This window comes from Xiphophorus hellerii, chromosome 5 (genome assembly GCF_003331165.1).
Source record: "Xiphophorus hellerii strain 12219 chromosome 5, Xiphophorus_hellerii-4.1, whole genome shotgun sequence".
Lineage (NCBI taxonomy): Eukaryota > Metazoa > Chordata > Actinopteri > Cyprinodontiformes > Poeciliidae > Xiphophorus > Xiphophorus hellerii.
Window position 1 is genome coordinate 20,292,062 of NC_045676.1, and position 20,751 is coordinate 20,312,812.

The following is a 20,751-nucleotide window of genomic DNA, read 5'->3' on the forward strand; positions in this document are numbered from 1 at the left end:
GTTTACACGTGACCTCCCACAGAGCTAGTGCACCTCTGCAAGCAGTGGCTGCTTCTGAAAGCAAAAGGAAACACGGCGGTCAGCGAGTCTTGAAACCTGTTTACATTTGTTTTAACGGTGAACAACCAGCTGTAGATTCCCAGGATGTTTTCTCTCGGGGAGACCATGGAGTTTCTCCTCGGAAATCCATTTTCAACGCCCGTCGGACAGAGAATCGGTGAGCTTTTTTTTTTTTTTTTAAACATATTAACAGCTGTGCTTTTTGTAGTCATTTGTGTCATTAGAGATTTGTTTCGACATGTTTCGAGATTTCGGTGGTTAACACAAACGTCTCCTGGGTTGTATTGGTGTAAAAGGCGGTTTTTATGTTCGCGACTTGCACCGAAATTGTCCAAATTTGTACAAAAATAACAAATAAGTTTAAGAGGCAGTGACTCAGACGGAGGTGAGACCGTTTTTTAATTCTCGTGTACGATTGGTCAGTGCGCATTGAGTGACGGCTAGCGTAGCCAATCAGCATTCATCTTATTGTTTCCACCCACTTCCGCAGTCTCTGAAGCATTTCCATAAAGCTGCAGCTTCACATCGTTCACGCCGAAAGTAACGGATTTGTTTCAACATATTTTCTTTTTGTTCAGATTTAAACCACATATTTAATCTTTAGCTCTGCGAGCCGCTTTCACATTCATTCATTCAGCCGCTGGTGGCTGGAGAATGGCGCAGTATCAGATCTGTCATGAGTAGCACCCGCACACCCATCTGAACCCTTCCTTCCTCCTTTTTAATCCTCTCACTTTCCTGCACATAGATGTGAGCTGGTTCTGAGACAAATGTGAACACAAGCAGCTGACAGTCACATGAAGCGGAGGAGGCCAGAGCAAGGGAGAGGGAGGGAACCCGAAGGAGTTGCCCACATGTGGATTGAGCAAAGCGAGGTTGAGGGTTTGGTGAGGTGTTTCTGGTGGAAAGGAATGGGATTTAGAGACTTATGAGAAGAGTGGAGTGCAAGAAAGCTGGCCTTGATTATACTGCAAAGGAAAGAAGTTAAAGGTTGACCTTGTTGGCTGAATAATTTGAGTTTCTACAGGCAATTCTTATAAAAGACGTCTTCAATATGGCGACGATTCACCTTCCAAAACACATTTTCAAATGATACCAAAATTACCTTAGTAGGTAAAAAAAATTAGGGAAGTTACAGTAGATTAAAAACTGAATTTCTGGGGTGATTTATGTCCTTCAGATTATGTTGACAACCACTGAACCCTTTTTTTAAAAAACTGGTTATAGTGAATGTGAGTTCGTTGATTTGCAGCTGTGCTTTCATTCAGCCAAAATGTCCCATCCATTACTGTAAAATACTGTATTTTCATTATTAAAGTCAGCGAGAGACAATAAAAATGTCTTAGGCCTTGTTCAGCCAGCTGGCCGGCAGTTCAGTTTAAAAAGACTTTAAACATGATGGAAAAACCTCAGCGGTTTTGAAACTGTAATTGAACTGGCCCAGGCCTAATGTAGACAGGGTTGGTGAATGAGCAGCTCAGGTGACACTACGAGTGGAAATTCAGTCAAAAGTTTACAAGCAGTTAACACCTTACTGCACCACAGGTTCAATAGATCTCTAGGACTAAATCCAGATCAGTTTGTGCCAGAGGCTGGAGCTAACAGCAGGTCCAACTTTCACAAAACAATCACAAAACACCACAGCAGTTTGTGGAAACATTATGTTACACATTTTTGAATTGTCTTCAGCTTTACATTAGATGATGGTCATTTACAGCTCAGCAATTTTTATACAGGAAATGGAGGTGAGAGGTGGCACATGAATACATGTCTTCATCAAACATGTATTCAGAGTGGAACATGTAACCTAGAAAAACAAAGCAGAGTAAAAATCAATAAAGTAATTTACATTTTGCATTTTATACCAACTTTTAGATCAGAAGTTACTTTGACCAGAAACACTTCATATGTCGAATTCTCAGTACGTGTGCCACACAGGAAGTGATGCAATTTACACAGTAAATGAGGAAAATTGACTTATTAGCCACTTTGGTCTTGACCCTTCTTGGACAAGCTGCTATCATTACCTAAGTAACCTGGATTTATTGTAAATGAGGACTCCTACAGTTTTATCTTCCTCAGATAAGAGGTAAACTGTTAAAGCTTCTAACCGGCCACTTGCACAATCCTGAACTAAACAAAGTTTACCTTGTTTGCTGACGATTGTGTAAGCTCCTGTCAACATTTCATGGTTCAGAAGTTGATTTTACTTAAGTACTGGATCCACTCCACTGTAGAAATTATGATACAACTGAAAGGAAGTCCACACAAGGTTTCTGAAAGAGCAGATCTCCAGGTCATTAAAGGGGCAGTATTATGTAAAGTCGACTCTTTTGAGCTTATTTTGATATAATGTCATCCCCTCAACAAAAACATACCTGGAGTGTTGCTTTGATTCTTTCATGCATAATTCAGAAATCCTTTAATGTCACATGGCAGCTATTTGGGGTGCCTAAACGCTTGGTCTCACAGAGCGTCATCTTTTCCACGCATCTGCTTCAGTTTCCAAGCTGAGCTTCCGCCTCATGGCACACCCCTCCCCCACTCAGCTCCACATGACTAGTGGCAGCAGCAATTAGCAAACAAACACCAAATGGAATTGCACATCTGCTGAGATTGTCATACAAACTCATTCTCATTCCAACTCTCCTCAAAACAATTGTTTAAGGCTTAATAGAGAAAGTAAAGGTTATTGTTTGAGTTATGCAGCATTTTTATAACTACTGTAGTTACTTGATTGTGCTATGAAATGGCACTGTGTGTCTGGGAAATACATAATAGTGTCTCTCTTTATAATCTCATGTGTTAGGTCATCTTGTAATAAGGCCACTGAGGCTAAATAAAATAAAAAAGCAACAAGCATTCCTGTTGTTCAGTGTTGTGCAGCCTGGAGCTCCAGAGTCGCATGTGGCCCTCAGACGCTTTACAATGGCTCTTGATAAGTGAATAAGAATGAGCAATAACCTTGCATTCAAAGGCAATGGGAACAGCTGTGTTCTTTAGTAGATCTTTAGCTGCTTTCATGATGTTTCAGGAAACAATAGCAACAACAAAATGACGCTAAGGACAGAAGAATAATTTTTTTTATGTTCTTGATTTACCATACAATTGGAAAGGCTTCAGTTGGCCAAGTTCTAATCAAGAAAGAATATTTTAACCTTCATTGTAAAAGCATATTCTATTCATGCAAGGATTATGCAATTGTAGAAAATATGGATAAATGTAAAACTCGAAGCCTGACCTTGGTTTTATCAAGGTTCTTAACCAATTTTATCTAGGTGGAGCTATTGCAGAAATGGCTCTTTCTCTTTCTTTCATGGTTTCCCTACGTGACGATACAAATTTCAGTTTTCTCTTTATCCTGAAAACATTGGGCAAAGTGGAGAAAATGCATACATTTTAATTAAAACCTCCTTTACGGAACAATTCCTACAATGATGTGCCTGTTTATGTCCTGCTATCAAACTACAGGTGGCTGTAACCCAGATTTAACCTCAAATCTGGGTTAATGCAGGTCCTCTGTGTGTCTGCAGGCTGTATTTGACATTTCCATGTGGACAACTTTTTAGAAAAAATTGCAAGCGTTCATATTGGAGGAATCAAGAGGAATCATTAGCTAAATTCAGACTCAGGATAAAGCAAATTTTTAAAAATGCATGCAACAAGGTTTATAAAAGTTTGTTATATGTGACAGTTTTTCTTTGTACCTCATGAAATTGCGTTGGTGTGTAGAAGCAATGCATGACATCATTTCTTTTAAGAGAAACTAATGGTTGGTATTATAGTTTAGCATGGGGTGAAAAGAGATTTTCACAATATCATAACTATAAGCAACAAATTCTTATGTATACACCACCACATGTAAGAATATACAACATGATCTAATTGTTTGTGTTTAAAACAGAAAGTTAACAACTACCCCCATTGATGCTAAAATATCACATTTATTTCTAACTTTTATTTGTTGTTTTTTAATTCTGACTTTGACACGTATTCTTAAGCAAAGATATAGACTAACATCAGGTACTTATTTTGCAGAATATAGTTTTATCATCTTATTCTCTATTATGGCATACCACAAATCTAAACTGATATGAGTTAATTAGTCGGATTATCTGGTTGGACAGTCAGCTTGTTGTTGACTGTGAAAAACACGAGCTACTTTAAGCTGGCTCACTGTATTTATATGAAATTATGGTTGGTCCTATTTTAGTTTTCATACCGTATCTGCCTTTGTTTTTCACTGCCATAAATTTATAAAAATGGTATCATTAGTCTTTCTTTTAAGAAAGGAAAATGTGTAGCAGCCCTCTTTCAGCCAGCTGACAGACAGCATGCAGTATTCTCCTCCTGTTATTCTCCTCAAATGCAGGAGAAAGTGCAGATCATTCTGCACTTTCAAATCCAAATGATATGATGGAATATTTTAGCAGTTTTGTTAACTTGGCTACTTTTGTATTGGAGGCCCAGCTGTAATCATAAAATAGCATCTCTAAATTGGTGCTTCAGTTAATATTTAATTAACTGAATTAATTAAATATTAATTATTTGTTTACAGATCGAGCAACCAGCGGCTCTCTGGAGTCGGAGGACTGGGGACTCAACATGGAGATATGTGACATCATCAATGAGACGGATGAGGGGTAGGTATTGTTTGTTTTGTTTTTTTAAAGACCACAATCAACTCAACTCAATGCCCTTGATTGATTTAAAAAAAACTGCCTGGATTCTGATCTCTGACCAGCTGATATCTGCTTGTGCAGCAATTTATTCTTTGTTTTTAAATTTCAAGATAATAAACCAATAAACAAAGATCAGCTGATGCAAATATTTCTTCCCTCAGGCCCAGAGATGCCGTCAAAGCCATTAAGAAAAGAATTGTTGGAAACAAGAACTTCAGAGAGATTATGCTGGCTCTCACTGTGAGTAATAATTACATGCTTCTGCACTAAGTGTGCGGTCACAGACTGAGGAATGTGAGGATGTCAGGGAATCTTTCAAACACCAGAATCATCATCAGAGATTGAATGTTTGCGTCACTATTTCTCCCAGTGGTTAAATAAACATTTAACCGCTTAGTGAACGTATCAATAGTAGCTTAATGAATGGTACATGTCATAATTTTAGCTTTATGTTTTGCTCTCGCAGGTTCTTGAGACCTGTGTAAAGAACTGTGGCCATCGCTTCCATGTTTTGGTGGCCTCACAGGAGTTTGTTGAAGGGGTTCTGGTCCGTTCCATTTTGCCCAAATACAACCCCCCCACAGCCCTGCATGACCGTGTTCTCAGCCTCATACAGGTTTGTTTCAGACAGAAACTGTGTCCAATTAACTCATCTTGTTATCAAGCGTCTTTACTTTCTTTGTTGAATCAGTCAGTTGAAATGTGACAAACAGGAGCTTTTATATTCATTATAAATCTATTTATTATAAAAAATGTCTGGATTTTTATTTTCTTCAGAAGGAGTTTTTTTCCCCAAGTGATCAGCTTTGTTCCAAGAATTGAAGTCATAAAAGGTTGAAAGTATTCAATTTAATATTTACAAAAGCATCCTTTATGTTTTTGATTGGTTTAGTTTATGGAAATTCAGTCTTTTATTTTGAGCAGATGGTAGATTCACTACTTTACCACCATTCCCTCCTGATTCTCCAAACTAACATCATCTCAGATCTCTTTTTAGTGGTGGCATAATTATGAACGGTTTTAATTATAAAAGTGTTTTCAGCCTGAAACCGTTTTAAGACCGTCTGGTTCATAAAGTTTACTCAACAGTCACTTGATTATGGCTAAATTTGGTTTATCTCTTACTGTATTTGAGATTTCTATAGCTCTTTATTCCTTGCTATATAGTAATTGTAACTTTTGTGCTGATTGGAAGATATGATTACATTAAAAATGAGTTGCAAAACAATTCCTTTCTGCTCTTGCTCAAAGTTGCCTCACTTATTGCTTGTTCCTTTATTGCTTGTTCCCGTCATCTGGAGGCTCTAACTGCATGCAGCTCTAGGAGTCAGTCATCTCTTCATAACTACTCCTATATCTTTATCTTTAGTCATGGGCTGATGCATTTCGCAGCTCTCCCTCCCTGGTGGGGGTGGTGCATGTGTATGATGACCTAAGGCGGCGAGGTCTGGAGTTTCCTATGACAGACCTGGACGCGCTCTCACCCATTCATACTCCAAACAGGGTGAGCCTGGCTGTTAACTGGAAGGTTATCACACATGAATTCTTTTATGAACGTCTGCGTATATTTTACCTCTTCTTTGTGTTCTGCAGAGTATCCCCGAGAACGGGACACCTGAGGAGACCTCTGTCGCTGCTCCCACACGTCCGTCACCAGAGCAAGTTCCTGCCGCCGCCCCCGCCAGTCAAAATACCTCATCTCCAGTCCAAGTCAGTAATGGACCAGTCCCGCTCACTCCCGAACAGGTAGGTCGCCCTGAGACTGCCTTGAAATTACATTTTAAGTACTTGCTCTTATGGTCAGAATTACTGAGTTTTAACTATCATAAAGATCATACTGGGAGATCTGCACCCACCTGTCAAATAAACTCCTCAAATAACTATAATACTGAGTCCAAATTACTACGATACTAAGATTTTTTTAAAAACAGGCCACTGTGACTCTCAAAGCTAGTCAAAACTTTGTTAAAATTCCGGGTTTCGAGATGTAAAAATAAAGTTCATGATAAATCATTTTAAAATGTTGCCCACTTTCTATATGGTAAATGTACAGTTAAACTAAAAATATAAACATGTTTGAGGAGGAAATGTAAAAAATAAAAGTGCTTCTACATAAGCATTTGTTGAAGCAGTTTTTGATTTAAAATTAGCATCAAGTCTTCTTGAGTTCACACCTGCCATCAATTATAGTAAATGTGATGAGTCGCATATAAAGTTCAGCTTTCATGGTTGTATTTATTTTTATTACATTTCCTTGTTTTCATGATAACTGCAAACTAACTAGTTTAGATAGCATCAGAATTTACTTTTCAGTTGCAGAGAAAATGTATGTCACATTAAAGCTGCGCAAAGTTTGAAAATCATGCATATTAAAGTCTCAAAACCTGGAAAATACCAGTGTTGTGTTGGAGCGCCACTACGCTCTGCCCCCATGTGGCGACATGTAGCTACTACAAGAATTTGTAGCAGCAGAAAATCACTGTAAACATCGTTTCAACAACAGATCTACTGAAGTAGGCAGGGCAGACTGTAATGGAAAGCAGTCAGCAACTCTTAATCCTTCAGGATCAAATATCCTCGCATCTACCCACACCTCAGGTGTACCCACCCACTTTATAATTACTCAAAAGTTGGAGTTGCTACACTGTTGGAAAACATTCATTTATGTTGGCAAATTCACAGATGGAATCCAAGTCAAAGCAATAGAAATAGTTTTGCAATAGTTTAATGACTCACTCCAGGGAAGCCAAGTTTGATGTTGAGCTCTTTGCCATCCTGCAGGCTCTTATTCTGAAAATAAAAGGTCTCAATCTTGGCTCAGATATTAAGATGTGCCCTTTATTTGTACCAGGTATTGATAAAGGTAAAGCAAAAATGTGCCTAATTTTGTGACTTGTTTTTAATTCTTGCTTTTTGTTATCTTGTTAAATTTCAGGAGCAGAAGCTGCGGAGCGAGCTGGCCTTGGTTAAAGGAAACCTGGCAGTAATGTCTCAAATGTTAAACGAACTAAAGCCTGGACAGAGCACAGCAGACGATGCAGAGCTGCTGCAGGTGGGTTTATTTGTTTCTCATCTGTTCTGTCTGTCACTCAAACTCTAACTAAATACTTATGTCTATTCTTTGCAGTTCCAGTTTACAATAACGTGTCTATCTTTTGTTTTTTTTAATTTGGGTGTACATTTATTTATCAACAACAAATTTTATTTTAACTTTATTAATACAGCTGAAATGTCACAGTCTAATGTTTGATTTGGAAACGGTTCCTTCTCACTTATGGAGCTACTTATTATTATAGATCTTATCAAACAAATTTTCTGTCAACCTTATAGTAAAAACTACCAGGAAAAGCATAAAACAATGGAGGGTTTTATGCTCCATTATGCTCCAAACAGAGAAAATTTTTCTTAGTTTAGTCGTTAAATGTCTTCAGACATTTTACGAAACATGTAGGAAATATTTTTATTTCAAATTAAAAATTATACAGTTAAAAATCTGTCCGGAAAAGACAGATGTAAATTAAATCATATGCTCCTTAAAGCTCCTGGAATCATATTTTCTGTTGCATAAACGTTTTAATTAGCTACAGCACTTAATCTCTCTCTGCTGGTCTGCTCAAGCAGCAGCTCTTCTCGGTGTGTAAGAAGATGCAGAGTCGTGTGGTTGAACTGATCCCACAGCTGGTGGATGAAGGATTTATGGAGGAGCTTCTCGTGGTGAACGACGACCTCAACAACACCTTCATTCGCTTCGAGAGGTGGGCTGCCGCAGGTCAGGCTGGATTGTTAGACATTAGATGAAAAATTTGCAGCACTTAACCTTCTACTGCATTTTTTTTTTTTGTCAGGTTTGAGCGACTGAGCAAGGCTCAAAGTACAAATACGCAACAGGTAAAAATAATCAGAAGTTGCCTGATGTGTTTAAAATAATAAAAGGTGTATTGAAACTAGTTTCAAATGTTTTTCTTCATTCTTCCTGTGCTCACTCTGTTATTAAATATGACACAACTGCCTTCCAGAGCTCTGCAAGTAGCCCAAATCTCATCGACGTCGGTCCTGAAAGTCCGAACAAAAAACAGCCCGCCACGATCACAGCGACCAGCCAACCAGCCGTCAGCACCCAGACCACCAATCACCAATCACCAGCCAATCACAGTGAGTAATCTTTTTATAACTTATGTTAAAACAAAAGTTCCCAAAAATAAAGTTTCTAAAACTTTATTTCTGGGAGGAAAAGGGAATCACATGTTTCGAAAATACTTTCTGCATCTGAACAAATGTCTCAGTGAATAAAGCTGAGCATTGAAAACAGAAATTTATCTGTACTATTTGAAATGAAGCAGGATATTATATGTTTTTATCATCTGAAATTCTGTTTTGCAGAAGTAGAAGAGGAGTTTGACATGTTTGCCCAGACGAGAGGCAGCTCTTTGGCTGAACAGAGGAAAAGGTGAGCAGCGCTACATAATTTTCTCTCAAATGCTTCTCATAAATCGACGTGATTTACATAACTGAAAATATCTGCAGGGGGTTAACTTGATTCATTGGTAGTGCTATTTTGTAATAGAGCAAACAGCAGTTCAGACACAATATGCCATATTGATAGTTTTGACATATCCACACAAATATATCTTTTTATGTGATCTATTTGTATGGATGAATAAGTGTTTGCTTCTTCTTGCTCCTTTTCAAGCAGAAAAATAGTGGCAAGCTGATTGTTTTGTTCTTGATTGTGTATGCACATGTTTTCTCTCTCCTACCGATTACTTGTTTATAAAAACCTGTTTAAAATGAATAAATAAATGAAATGAAAAATACACTGAAATATTTGCATGCATTGATTTTTTCCACGCTTGTGATGAAAACCAATTTAAGCGTTGCACAATTTAAAACAAGGCTGCATTTTCATAATGAAGTTTCTGTGTTTGCGTCTAGCGTCAAGTATGAAGATCCTGAGACGGTGGAAGGCCTTGCTGAAGCTCTGGACTCCAGGCTGCAGGTCACAGGAGGGGTGTGTACTCCACAACAACATTCATCGAGTTTACCTTGAATTAAAAACAATATCTGAGTCATTCCGTTTTTTGCGTTTCATTTTAGATGGTGCCAGAGAAAAACGCTTCGCAGAATGACATTGACAAATGGTTATCTTCAGATCTGGTAGGCTGGAGCTCTTGCTACTTGTTTAGCATAAGCGGGTGATGAACGTAGAGCGCAGTATTTAATGTTTGCGTTTTAAAATAGCAGGAGGGTGAGTCGTCGGTTTGCGAAGGAGTCTCCAGTGAAGGTATGTTTTCGTCTCCTTAGCTGTTCTAATAAAATATTTCCCAACATTTAACCTGCTGTTCTAAAGAGGAGTTCATAAAACGTACATTTCTTTAGAGTTTGACAAGTTTCTGGACGATCGGGCGTTGGCGGCGGACCACAGTAACCTTTCAATTCGCAACGTGCCGCCCTCCACACCAAGACCTCAGGCGCAACCCGCAAAGCAGCAGGACGCCACGCATGACCAGCTCTTCTCTCTTTAAAGAAAACCTCATCAACGGGTTCAGAGCAACAAAGTGATACATGAATGTACACAAACCGCATAATCAACTAATTTTATACAGTAAATGCTTTATTTCCTTATAAATCTGATGTTGTCATGTACATACACACAACTTTATGTAACTCTATTTAAAGTTTACTATAATGTCAATGTGAACAAAAAACCTTAGCCTGTATAGTTAAGTAATTGCAAATAATGATGTATAAAATCTATGTGATGATGTGCCTTCAAACCGGAGACTTGATTTAGTGGGATCAAAAATAAATGGGGAGCTGTTCCCCAAACATGTAGAGCTTTTTATTTGAAAGTATTTTTCTGGTTTGAGAAAAAGAAAAAAGAAAGCATGACCCCTGCCTTTCATCCTTGTTGGAGATTAGCACATGATTTTTTTTTTTTTTTATCAAAAATTAAACTTAAGAATTGACAGATATAAGTAAAATAGAAAAGACAGTGGGTTGTCAGAACAAGTTTATCTTTAATTATGTTTTTTTTGTTTAATTGGGACATTTCATTAAGCTGCACTGATTTAGTGATTAATATAAAAAGTATATCGGCATACTCTGGTAGCCCAATATTTCTGTGATTGAAGATACATAACTTCAATTATGTTCTTGTTTTCTGAGATCTGTTTATTCATTCTCTACTAGCTGTATTAGCAGAATAAATGAAAAATAAACACGTTATAAGTTGAACTTTTTAATTACTGTAATAACCTTTTTTGTCTTTTTTTTTTTACTTCATCCAGATTGATTTATAAATAAAGTCCAACAATATTTATATTAAAAACCAAAGTAGAATCTCAAAATCCAAGATAAATGCATGACACTCTGGGTAAGAAAATGAGTGAAGGCATCTGTATTCTTAAAAAAACAAAACAAAAAAATATTTAGAATTAGCAACTTTCATTTTAAGCAAATACATACAATCACAACACAATTACAACCTTTTGGTCAGAAGTTAAGATTTAGTTTTATCTTTCTCAATTTCTCCAGCTCCACTCACGTACTTGACATTGCAACTCACACAAATTACTTTAAATACTTTACTGTGGAATTAGAGATGGATAAAAAGAGTTGAATTAAGCAAGTGGACAAAAATGATGCAAAAGTGAGAGACAAGATTTTGCCCAAGAATTTCCGTTTGGAATATTGGAGGCTTAAATGAGGTGTGGGAACTTGTACTCTGAACACACTCAATAACAAGTTTGTAAATTTGGCATGTTATTGTTTAAAAGCTCAAGGATGTCTGGTGTTGGGTACTCAAACCCATTGTGGATGTCTGTGGATCAGCCTTCAGAATCAGCCTCTGGAAGTGAGTCGTTCTCAGACTCTCAGCTCACCGCCTTGGCAAAAGAGTTAAGCCATAGTTCTCCAAAGTTCAAAAAGGCTGAAGCAATCCATCTACAGAAACTGGAGAAAGATGCTGCAGACCTGAATCTCAGTTCTCTTCCCTTTGAATTGCAGAAACATTCAGAGGTTGGCCGGTGAACTTGGCAACGTGTAAACTACACCACCGGTGGGTAGACCTGGCCCCAGCTTTCTGGCCACGCTGGCTGCGACAGACTGACTGTGAAAGGCCTGAGAAGGAGAGAAGCTGCTCTTTTCCCAAAGGGATGAAGTGTGTGCGAGCTCAGACTGCGCAAATTAAGATTCTGGCTTGGAACTGCCTGGAAATTAGAGAAGGATCAAAGAACCTTAAAGGAGAAAAGTGTGAACACACTGAGATTGAGACAAGCGGAGAAGTCAAAAGATGCTTATGGAGACAAGTGTCTCATCCTGTGGTCACCTCATGGATCTGTTCGCGTAAATAGATGTTTTTTTATTACTCCCCTGTTTACCTTTGTCTACAGAAATTTATTTATTTATTTTTTTTACGTTTTAGTAGCGTTCGGTTGTGAATAAAGCTGACTAACAAAATGTAATTATGCTGCTTAATGTCACTGCCTAAAGGAGTTTAATGTCTTTTAAATCTGCATTGCTTTAATGATCACTGCTTTCAAACTTGGTGTTATAATAAAGATTATAAATTATCATGAAGCACTTGGTAATACTTTGTTGGTTAGTTTAGTTCAAAATTAAGAAAATTGTGTCTTAAAGCAATGGAAGAAGTCAATGTGTTTTTACTTAGCTGATCACATTGACTGATCCTCTGAGTCTTTGTAAATGGCTTATCAGCTTATTGATTATTGATTTCACACAACTCCTAGATGAATAGTAAACATTTAATTATTCTTTAGATGGGGAATTGATTTTGAACCTGTATGAAAATAAAAAATTTGATTAACATATAATAGATTATAGATGTTGAAATAATATTAACACTGCACAGTTTTCAAAAAAACAACAAAAAAACCCTCCCTGCTACATATCAGGGAAAGTTTCCGAGGCAAAAAAAAAAATCCTTATAGGTTGTTAGTAACATAAATTTCAATCATCGAGCAAGAGTGTTTTCAGGCTTACCAGCTGTGACACCAATAGTGATGTGCATGTGAATGTATCAGCAAACGCAGCACCAACCTGAGATGAAGTGTTCTCTACATCACGTCTTTGCGGTCAGGGGTTGCTCCAGTGGGGTTTTCTGTTCGCACAATTAACCATGACAACAACTGACGGACATTTTGCTTTTTTACAATTGTAAATGCAGTTGTTATTACTACTATTACTTAAAGCGGCGGTTTTCAAAGTGTGAGGCGCGCCTCCCCTAGGGGGCGCCAGAGCACTTTAGGGGAGGCGCGGTGCGAGGGAAAAAATAAACCGGAAAAGAAGCTATCTGCTTGCTGTCTACTGATGTGAGAGAAAGAATGGACACATTTTTAGTAAAGAAAAAGGCAGGGGAGACAAGCTCTGGCGTAAGTAGAAAAAAGAGGAAGTATGACAACGACTACTTAAAGTTTGGATTTTCCTGGACTGCAACCCCGCATTAACCAGATTCGCGCATCAAAAGCACAAGCACATTGTTCCCACTAAAACTAAGGTGAGCTGAACAGTAATGTTGCCAATGTGTTGCCATGTTGCCAATTTAGTTAAAATCATAAATAAAACTAGAAAATTTCTGAAGAAATTTAACCGGGGCCTGCCAAAGCATGCCCATCGGTTTGGGCCCAGCGTTGTCATGCTAGAAATTAGCATCAATGCTAAAGAACGCTGCAATGTAATCAATAGCATGTGGAAAATCACAAGAACGTTAAGTAAGGTGGACGTGCACCATTCAGTATGATTTAAAATTTGTCAAGGCTTTTATTTTGGAATTTTTGTTAAACTTCATTTCAAAGGGCCAACCTAATCCCATGTATAACACTCATTCTATTAAATCAGTTGTATAATGCTCAAAACACAAGTAGTTGATTTAAAAATATTAAAGGCTTTTATTTTGAAATTTTTGTTAAGCTTCATTTCAAAGCGCCAATCTAATCCTATGTGTATCAGTGCTTTGGATAAAAAAGTCACATAATGCCCAAAAGAGCAAATACCTGATCTAAAAATTGTCAAGGGTTTTAATTTGAAATTTTCAGTATGCTTCATTTGAAAGGGCCAACCTAATACCATGTATAACAGCCATTGGATAAAATCAGTTATATAATGCTCAAAAGAGCAATAATCTCATGTAAAAATTGTCAAGGCTTTTATTTTGAAATTTTTGTTGAGCTTCATTTCAAAGCGCCAATCTAATCCTATGTGTATCAGTGCTTTTGATAAAAAAGTCACATAATGCCCAAAAGAGCAAATACCTGATCTAAAAATTGTCAAGGCTTTTAATTTGAAATTTTCACTATGCTTCATTTGAAAGGGCCAAACTAATGCCATGTATAACAGTCATTGGATAAAATCAGTTATATAATGCTCAAAAGAGCAATAATCTCATGTAAAAATTGTCAAGGCTTTTATTTTGAAATTTTTTGTTGAGCTTCATTTCAAAGGTCCAAACTAATCCCATGTATAACAGTCATTGGGTTAAATCAGTTATATAATGCTCAACAGAGCAATTACCTGATTTAAAAATATTCAAGGCTTTTATTTTGAAATTATTATGCTTCATTTTAAAGTTCCGAACTAATCCCATGTGTAACAGTTACTGAGTTAAATCAGTTATATACAGCCCATAGCAGCAAGTAGTTCTAAAGGCCAGTTCAGTCAACCTCTGTTTCAACTGAGTGTTCCACTATAGATAGAACTACAGTGATGCGTATTTGTAGTCCTAATCAGCAGCCAATAGCCTCTTGAGTTCCGTTGCTATGGTAAATAATTTTCTCACCAAAGTGTGAACTGTTAGTGAGAGAGGCTGGGGCAGAGAATACTCTATTTGAGCCAACAAGTTTTACTGAAAAAAAGCATTGGGAACAAATCCTTTCCGTTCGGGAACCGTAATACATATTCGAAAACCGTTTGAAGCGTATGAGAGGGCTATGTGTCTTCTGCGATATTCCCGAGATTCATATCTCTACGTCACTCACAGCAATAACAGCGATGAGAGAAAGAAATGGTGTGCACAGATCTGAAATTCTAGTCAAATACATGGGAGAGAGCCTGAGACAGCCTCAGAAAATCCTGTCGCATGACTTTGCTCTGAAGCACCGTGAAAGAAAACCGTACGGTCTAGATAAATTTCGAAAACATTTTACCGGAGCAGACATGCGTATCAATGTCAGGACCGATTTTGATACCAATTGTGCGATATTTGTGGGCGTGATGGCGATTTCAAAATTATTTTGGGGTGAAAAATTCTCTTCATTTCTCACTCTAGCAGAGGGGCAATCAGGAAGACTCACACTCTAATTTTAGGAAAAATGAAAAACTTTGGGTCGCTTAGAGACAAATTGTGGACAAACCGTAACTGGTATCGACGAGCCGTCTTCACTTTCGAAGACATCACAGACGTATCTACAAAATGAAATTTGAATGGCATTTCTACGTGAATTCGTGACGACACAGAAAATCCTCAAAAATAGGGTATTTGTAGGATTTTTCCCATTGACTTATAATGGGGTTTTTTTCGTAGTTTTTGCGAATTATGTCGCCATGTTAACCCCAAATCCCACCAAAAGTAATAGCTCCAATGGCGTGAATTTTCTGCACGTTTTGATACCTCATTTGTAGGTGTGCACGCAGCGGTATGAGCCGCATTAACGGTTACGGATGAAAAATAAAGAATTGGGAGAATAGTAATAGGTTCCTGCCATTGCTTTGCATGGCAGGCCCCAAATACCAATTGTGGTAATCCTTTCTTGGACTCTTACGAGTGGAGGATTCTTGCCTCTGCATCCACAATTGGTTTGCTCCTTCCAAACCCGCTACTTTAAATGAGATAAAATACCTAAAGGTGTTTATACCTCCAATCACACTTCAGTTCCGGAGCTGAAGCGTCTTCACGCAGGACTCCGCCGCCCTGTTTTTTTACGGAATGAAACTTTTAAGACGGATTTAAGCGGCTGCTCGCTGGACTCCGCCATCCAATTATCACCACAACAGCATTAAGTTAAAGCCGTTTAGTTTCAGCTGTTAGAGCCCAGGATTCACAGCGTTTCTTACACAGGATTTCTTTTAACACGAACGCCCTCAACTCATTCACGCTTTTCTTTTAAAAGACAATTTACTCTCAGTAAACGGAGTCCCGTCAAGCGTCAGATTCCAGCTGGTAAACCAAATACCAGTCCCGGAAAAGGATCTAAACTCATTCTGAAGAGTTTAGCCGTGCGCACGGTCCTTCTGGATTCGGTCTCACCCGCTGAAATCCTTCAGGATCTTGGGATCCGGCTTGGAAGGACCAAATTAATGTCAGGTTCATCTACCTAAGCATTCTCAAACTGAAAAAGAAGAGAGAGACAAGTGAGTTTTAGATTTACTTGCAAGGAGAACGGACAGCAGCGTGCTTTAGTTACAATCTACCCGCTCTAAAACAGCTCCTCCCAGAGAATTTCTTTTTATTTCCTTAGGGCGGTCCTAGTTACAGAGCCTATTCAGGGGTCTCAAACTCCAGTTCTCGAGGGCCGCAGTCCTGCAACTTTTAGATGTGCCTCTGCTGCACCACACCTGAACAGAATAATTAGGTCATTAAGGCTCTGGAGAACTGATCTACACAAGGAGGAGGTCATTAAGTCATTTCAATCCAGTGTTTTGTACCTGTGGCACATCTAAAAACTGCAGGACTGCGGCCCTCGAGGCCTGGAGTTTGAGACCCCTGGATTTGGTTATCTTGAGTTAATCACATAGCAGCTGCTTCTTCTGTTCTCTTGAGTCACAGGTGTGTTGCACCTGCAAGCTGCCGTAATGTAGAATGCAAAATTCAGAGTTCTTGTTTATTTCCTTCTGTAGAAACGATGCAGGAACTGATGAACCCACAGAACAAGGAGGCGTCTTGTGCATCCCTGTCTCATGTACAGTTCCTCTGTTTCTGGTCCATAAACTTCGACCCTTAATCATCCGTCAGTCATCACTCTTGCTGCAGACCATCTGGTGTCAGCTTCCAGTTTGACCCGTTTAGATGTCTTCCTGCAAGCATCTCTCACTAGGCACAAATTCCAAAAGCAAACAAGAGTATTTATATTTGTAATTAATTTAAACGCATCACTATCCCACAAACATCCTGTTTCCAGCAACCCAAAATACCCTTTTCTCTTAAAAAAAAACCCAGGGTGGCACCCAATACGCCAACGTTCTTGAATCATACATATGCATGAAAATTCTCCCTACTTTCTGACATGCTGAAAGTTCCTCTTCCTGGATATTTTCCCTGACTGTTTCTTCCCTTTGCTGGACATCTTTGCTTTTTTCCGCCACCCTGGATTTGATCCTGTCATTTTTAATCTTCAGAGATACAATCTCTTTATTTAACTCTCCATTTTCTCTCTCTAGCCACTCGAGTTTTTCTGTTTTTGCTCTTAATTTGTCCGCTGCAGTGTTTCTCTGTTTTATCCGTTCCTCTTCCAGTTTATGTTTTATTCTTAATTTGGCTTCATAATCACATCTTAGTTGGCGTATAGTTGCATTTTCTTCCTCCAGGTCCAGATGAATTTTTCTGATTTGTTTTTTGTAAAATGCATTTGACTTTATAAGTAAATTATTTTCCTCTTGCCAGTTGTGTGTCTTGTCCGTTCTGTTTAGTCTCTCTATTTTAATCTTCAGACTTTCCACAGTTTTCTGAAGCTCTTGGTTCTCCTCCTGCAGCTTGCTGCGGTTCTTCTGTAAATTGTTTATTTTTGTCAACAAAAAATTATCCTCTTCCATCTTTGCTCTCTGGTTCAAACTGCAAATGAATTTCTCTGTGGAATCTGGCAATACAAAGGCAGCCGCCAGTGATGTCATAGACAGGATGAGTGACATCACTATGACATCAAAGCCACAAGAAGTCTGTTGGGTGTGGGGGAGGGGGGGGTGTTTTTTTTTTAAACTTTATTCACAGACACACTGTACAACGACAGAGTGAAACATTTGTTCTGCCTCCAGAAAAAAAACAAATACAGATAAATATATTCAAGATGAAGAAAAAGCTACGGGGCTTCGGTTCCCAACTGTTCATTCAAAGCAGTACAGAGTTCAATTGTTTTAATAGCTATTTTCTGTCTTTGATAGTCTGGATATAAAACTGAAGTTCATTGTAAAATGCAGCAAAGCATGGCTTCCCCTACCTGGAACAATGAATATGATATTTAAATAGTGACAATAAAGGATTTATGAGAAACTCTGAACTGTTGGGCTCTTTGCACCTCAGCTTCCGCGTTCGGGGCAAAGCGGCTCAATCTTTTCCGATCTATTGAAAAAGGCTCTTTACACTGGGCGTCTGCAGGGCTTGTCCAAGGTAACAATTAATGATGAACATCGATCTGAAGCCCCAACAAGTAGCTGGAGAAAGGTTTTAAGATGTTCGCCTCGTTATATACAGATACGAAGGTGAGTTTTACTTCCTTTAAACTTTGTGGCTAACATTAGCTTTAGCTTATGCTAGACATTTTTCTTGTAAAAATGTGCTATTTAAGTAACATTTTTCATCCATTCTAACGGACAATGTTTTTACCTTGTTTTCAAGTATATTACCTGCGTTTATTGTCGTTAGTGTCAGAGACCAAGTAACGGTCTAGAGTACTATAATGTCCCCTCCAGTTCTCCCCGGTTCCTACGCCTACGGCTCTGACTGTAATCCTGGACCTGTGCTTCTGTCTGCTCTGTCCTCTCAACCCTCAGCCGATCACAGTACAGTCACAACGCTCATACTGCTGTTCCTTCCTGTTGAAAGGGAGTTGTTCTCCACCACAGTCGCCCCGTGCTTTAGATGTAGAAATTGTTGGTAAATCAACAATCAGATGGGCTTAATTTATATCCACTAATCAGTTTGTAACAGTGATGAACTAAAATTGTGACTGGATCTGAATCTAAGTATTTTTTGTTCAAATGAATTGAATTGATTTAAACTGAATTTAGACCAAACCAGACAAAAACTGGTTTGGATGAATTTGACCTGGTTGAATTATAAAGTGGACTAAGCTGACAGCAGTGCAGTAAATTCCCTGGTAGATGGCTTTGCTGACTTTATATTTGATAAAAACAAAGTGGACATGAACAGCAGATGGCGTTGCTGTCCAAATCCTCTCTGACTGTGGAATAAACTTCACACTGGACTTCAAGCACGGTCGATTCTGTGCCTCCACACTTTTCCTTTAGGTTCTGGGACCTTAATTCCCAAATTAAAGTCAAAATGTATTTTCGTCTATAAAGGCAACTGGGCAACTTTATATCCCAAGTATGACGCTCATGATGTTGTCAGATTACTTTACGACTAAGAGTCTTCAGTCAGAGGCTTCATCAAGTTTGCTGTAATGCAGACTGCTACAAGAGATCCTTCCTAACAACCATTTGAAGAACCTTGAATAACATGATATTTAACCATATTTTACTTAATTTTAGGGTCAATAATGTATTCTTGAATTCAAATTGAATTTAACTTTGTATGTCTCTTGAGACTCCAGTGGTTGTCTACACCTTCTGAATCTCTCCCAAATTCTTTACTGGGCTTCGTTTCACAATCCTGACAAAACTGTGATTGTCCTAGACCGGCGGTTTTCAAAGTGTGAGGCGCGCCTCCCCTAGGGGGCGCCAGAGCACCTTAGGGGAGGCGCGGTGCGAGGGAAAAAATAAACCGGAAAAGAAGCTATCTGCTTGCTGTCTACTGATGTGAGAGAAAGAATGGACACATTTTTAGTAAAGAAAAAGGCAGGGGAGACAAGCTCTGGCGTAAGTAGAAAAAAGAGGAAGTATGACAACGACTACTTAAAGTTTGGATTTTCCTGGACTGCAACCCCGCATTAACCGGATTCAAAAGCACAAGCACATTGTTCCCACTAAAACTAAGGTGAGCTGAACAGTAATGTTGCCAATGTGTTGCCATGTTGCCAATTTAGTTAAAATCACAAATAAAATGAGTTACACATGATTCAGGACCGTGATAGAAAAAGAAAGGGTGCGCATGGCGTGCGTAATTGTTTTTTCCTTCGTATGCCTCCGCTCTTTCATACAGCACGCTCTTTTAGCTCGAGATAAATTGTTTAGATGAGCCACAAAAAGAGCTCCACGATTTTGCAACTGTTTAGGTTTTTGATTTATTTTTTAATTTCAAGGAAATGTGCAACATTTACAGATGTGTTCCAAAGATCTGATCAAAATGTTTTTGTTAAGATGTGAAAACACTGTTGGTATCTCAAACATTAAACTCAGAATCTCAGATGTAACGTTTGTTTGAGAAAACGGTTGAAAAATGAGTTTGGGGTTGTTCTTATCATTAGAAAAATGAAAAAAGGGCGTATTTGCCATACAAAGGCCCTGATAAAATAATTCAAATGGGAGGAAATGTTTTAAAATGTTCATGTGTTAAATTTCATTCAGGTAAAGTGTCATTTTAAAAGATGAGATGGTTCTAAAATAAAAGCAATTAGAAGGTGTTTTGTAGTGGCATTTGTTTGTGTGTGGGTTGATTATTGGGGGGGGCGCAGCAGGCATTGTGCTCCTTTGAGGGGGGCTCACCCTTTCATACTTTGAAAACCCCTGACTTAAAGTATACAATTGTTTCACCATTCTAAACTGGCGGCTTGCTTTTGTTTACCGGAAGTACGTCAGACCTATTTCTGGTCTCGCGAGTTAGATTAACCAAATGCACGTTTCTTTGTTTTTCTTTGCTTGTTTTTATTTTTTGCTATTATTGTTTTTGAGTATTACTGGCACCATCAGACTTGGCTTGTTTAATCAGGTTTATGGTCAGTGAGATTAATGTAGATTAAACATCTAATGGTGTGTTGACCGAAAACACAACAATTCCCTGTGTAAATTAGTTTGTTTCCTTACATTTAAGAATAGGATTTAATAAGCAACATTGACATGATTAGTGCACTTTACGCATCCCAATGTATTTGCAGACTCACTTCAAGTGCTCCGTGCAAACATCCGCAGGAAAAATTTGCTCTTATAATTTAGAATTCCGGGAGTT

The 20,751-nt window shown here is 38.4% G+C and overlaps 1 protein-coding gene across 2 annotated transcripts; it reads left to right on the top strand.

Moving 5' to 3' along the window:
- On the top strand, positions 1 to 10,984 carry LOC116720742 (target of Myb protein 1). 2 transcript variants are annotated; one of them, XM_032564146.1, is made up of 15 exons: positions 1 to 217; positions 4,619 to 4,703; positions 4,904 to 4,982; positions 5,209 to 5,358; positions 6,112 to 6,246; positions 6,336 to 6,488; positions 7,678 to 7,794; positions 8,364 to 8,497; positions 8,588 to 8,630; positions 8,759 to 8,894; positions 9,123 to 9,189; positions 9,675 to 9,750; positions 9,837 to 9,896; positions 9,984 to 10,023; positions 10,119 to 10,984. In XM_032564146.1, the coding sequence occupies exons 1-15, from the start codon at positions 145 to 147 to the stop codon at positions 10,262 to 10,264; spliced, it is 1,494 nt and encodes a 497-aa protein (XP_032420037.1). In that variant the 5' UTR covers positions 1 to 144; the 3' UTR covers positions 10,265 to 10,984. The 2 variants fall into 2 exon arrangements, with proteins under 2 accessions (XP_032420037.1, XP_032420036.1); XM_032564145.1 differs by having other exon boundaries at positions 2 to 217; positions 9,981 to 10,023.
- The last annotated feature ends 9,767 nt before the right edge of the window (positions 10,985 to 20,751 follow it).

Coding starts and splice junctions, on each gene's coding strand:
- LOC116720742 (XM_032564145.1), top strand. CDS start 145: ATGTTTTCTCTCGGGGAGACCATGGAGTTTCTCCTCGGAAATCCATTT. Junction 4,704..4,903: donor ATCAATGAGACGGATGAGGG/GTAGGTATTGTT, acceptor TTCTTCCCTCAG/GCCCAGAGATGCCGTCAAAG. Junction 9,190..9,674: donor TTGGCTGAACAGAGGAAAAG/GTGAGCAGCGCT, acceptor GTTTGCGTCTAG/CGTCAAGTATGAAGATCCTG.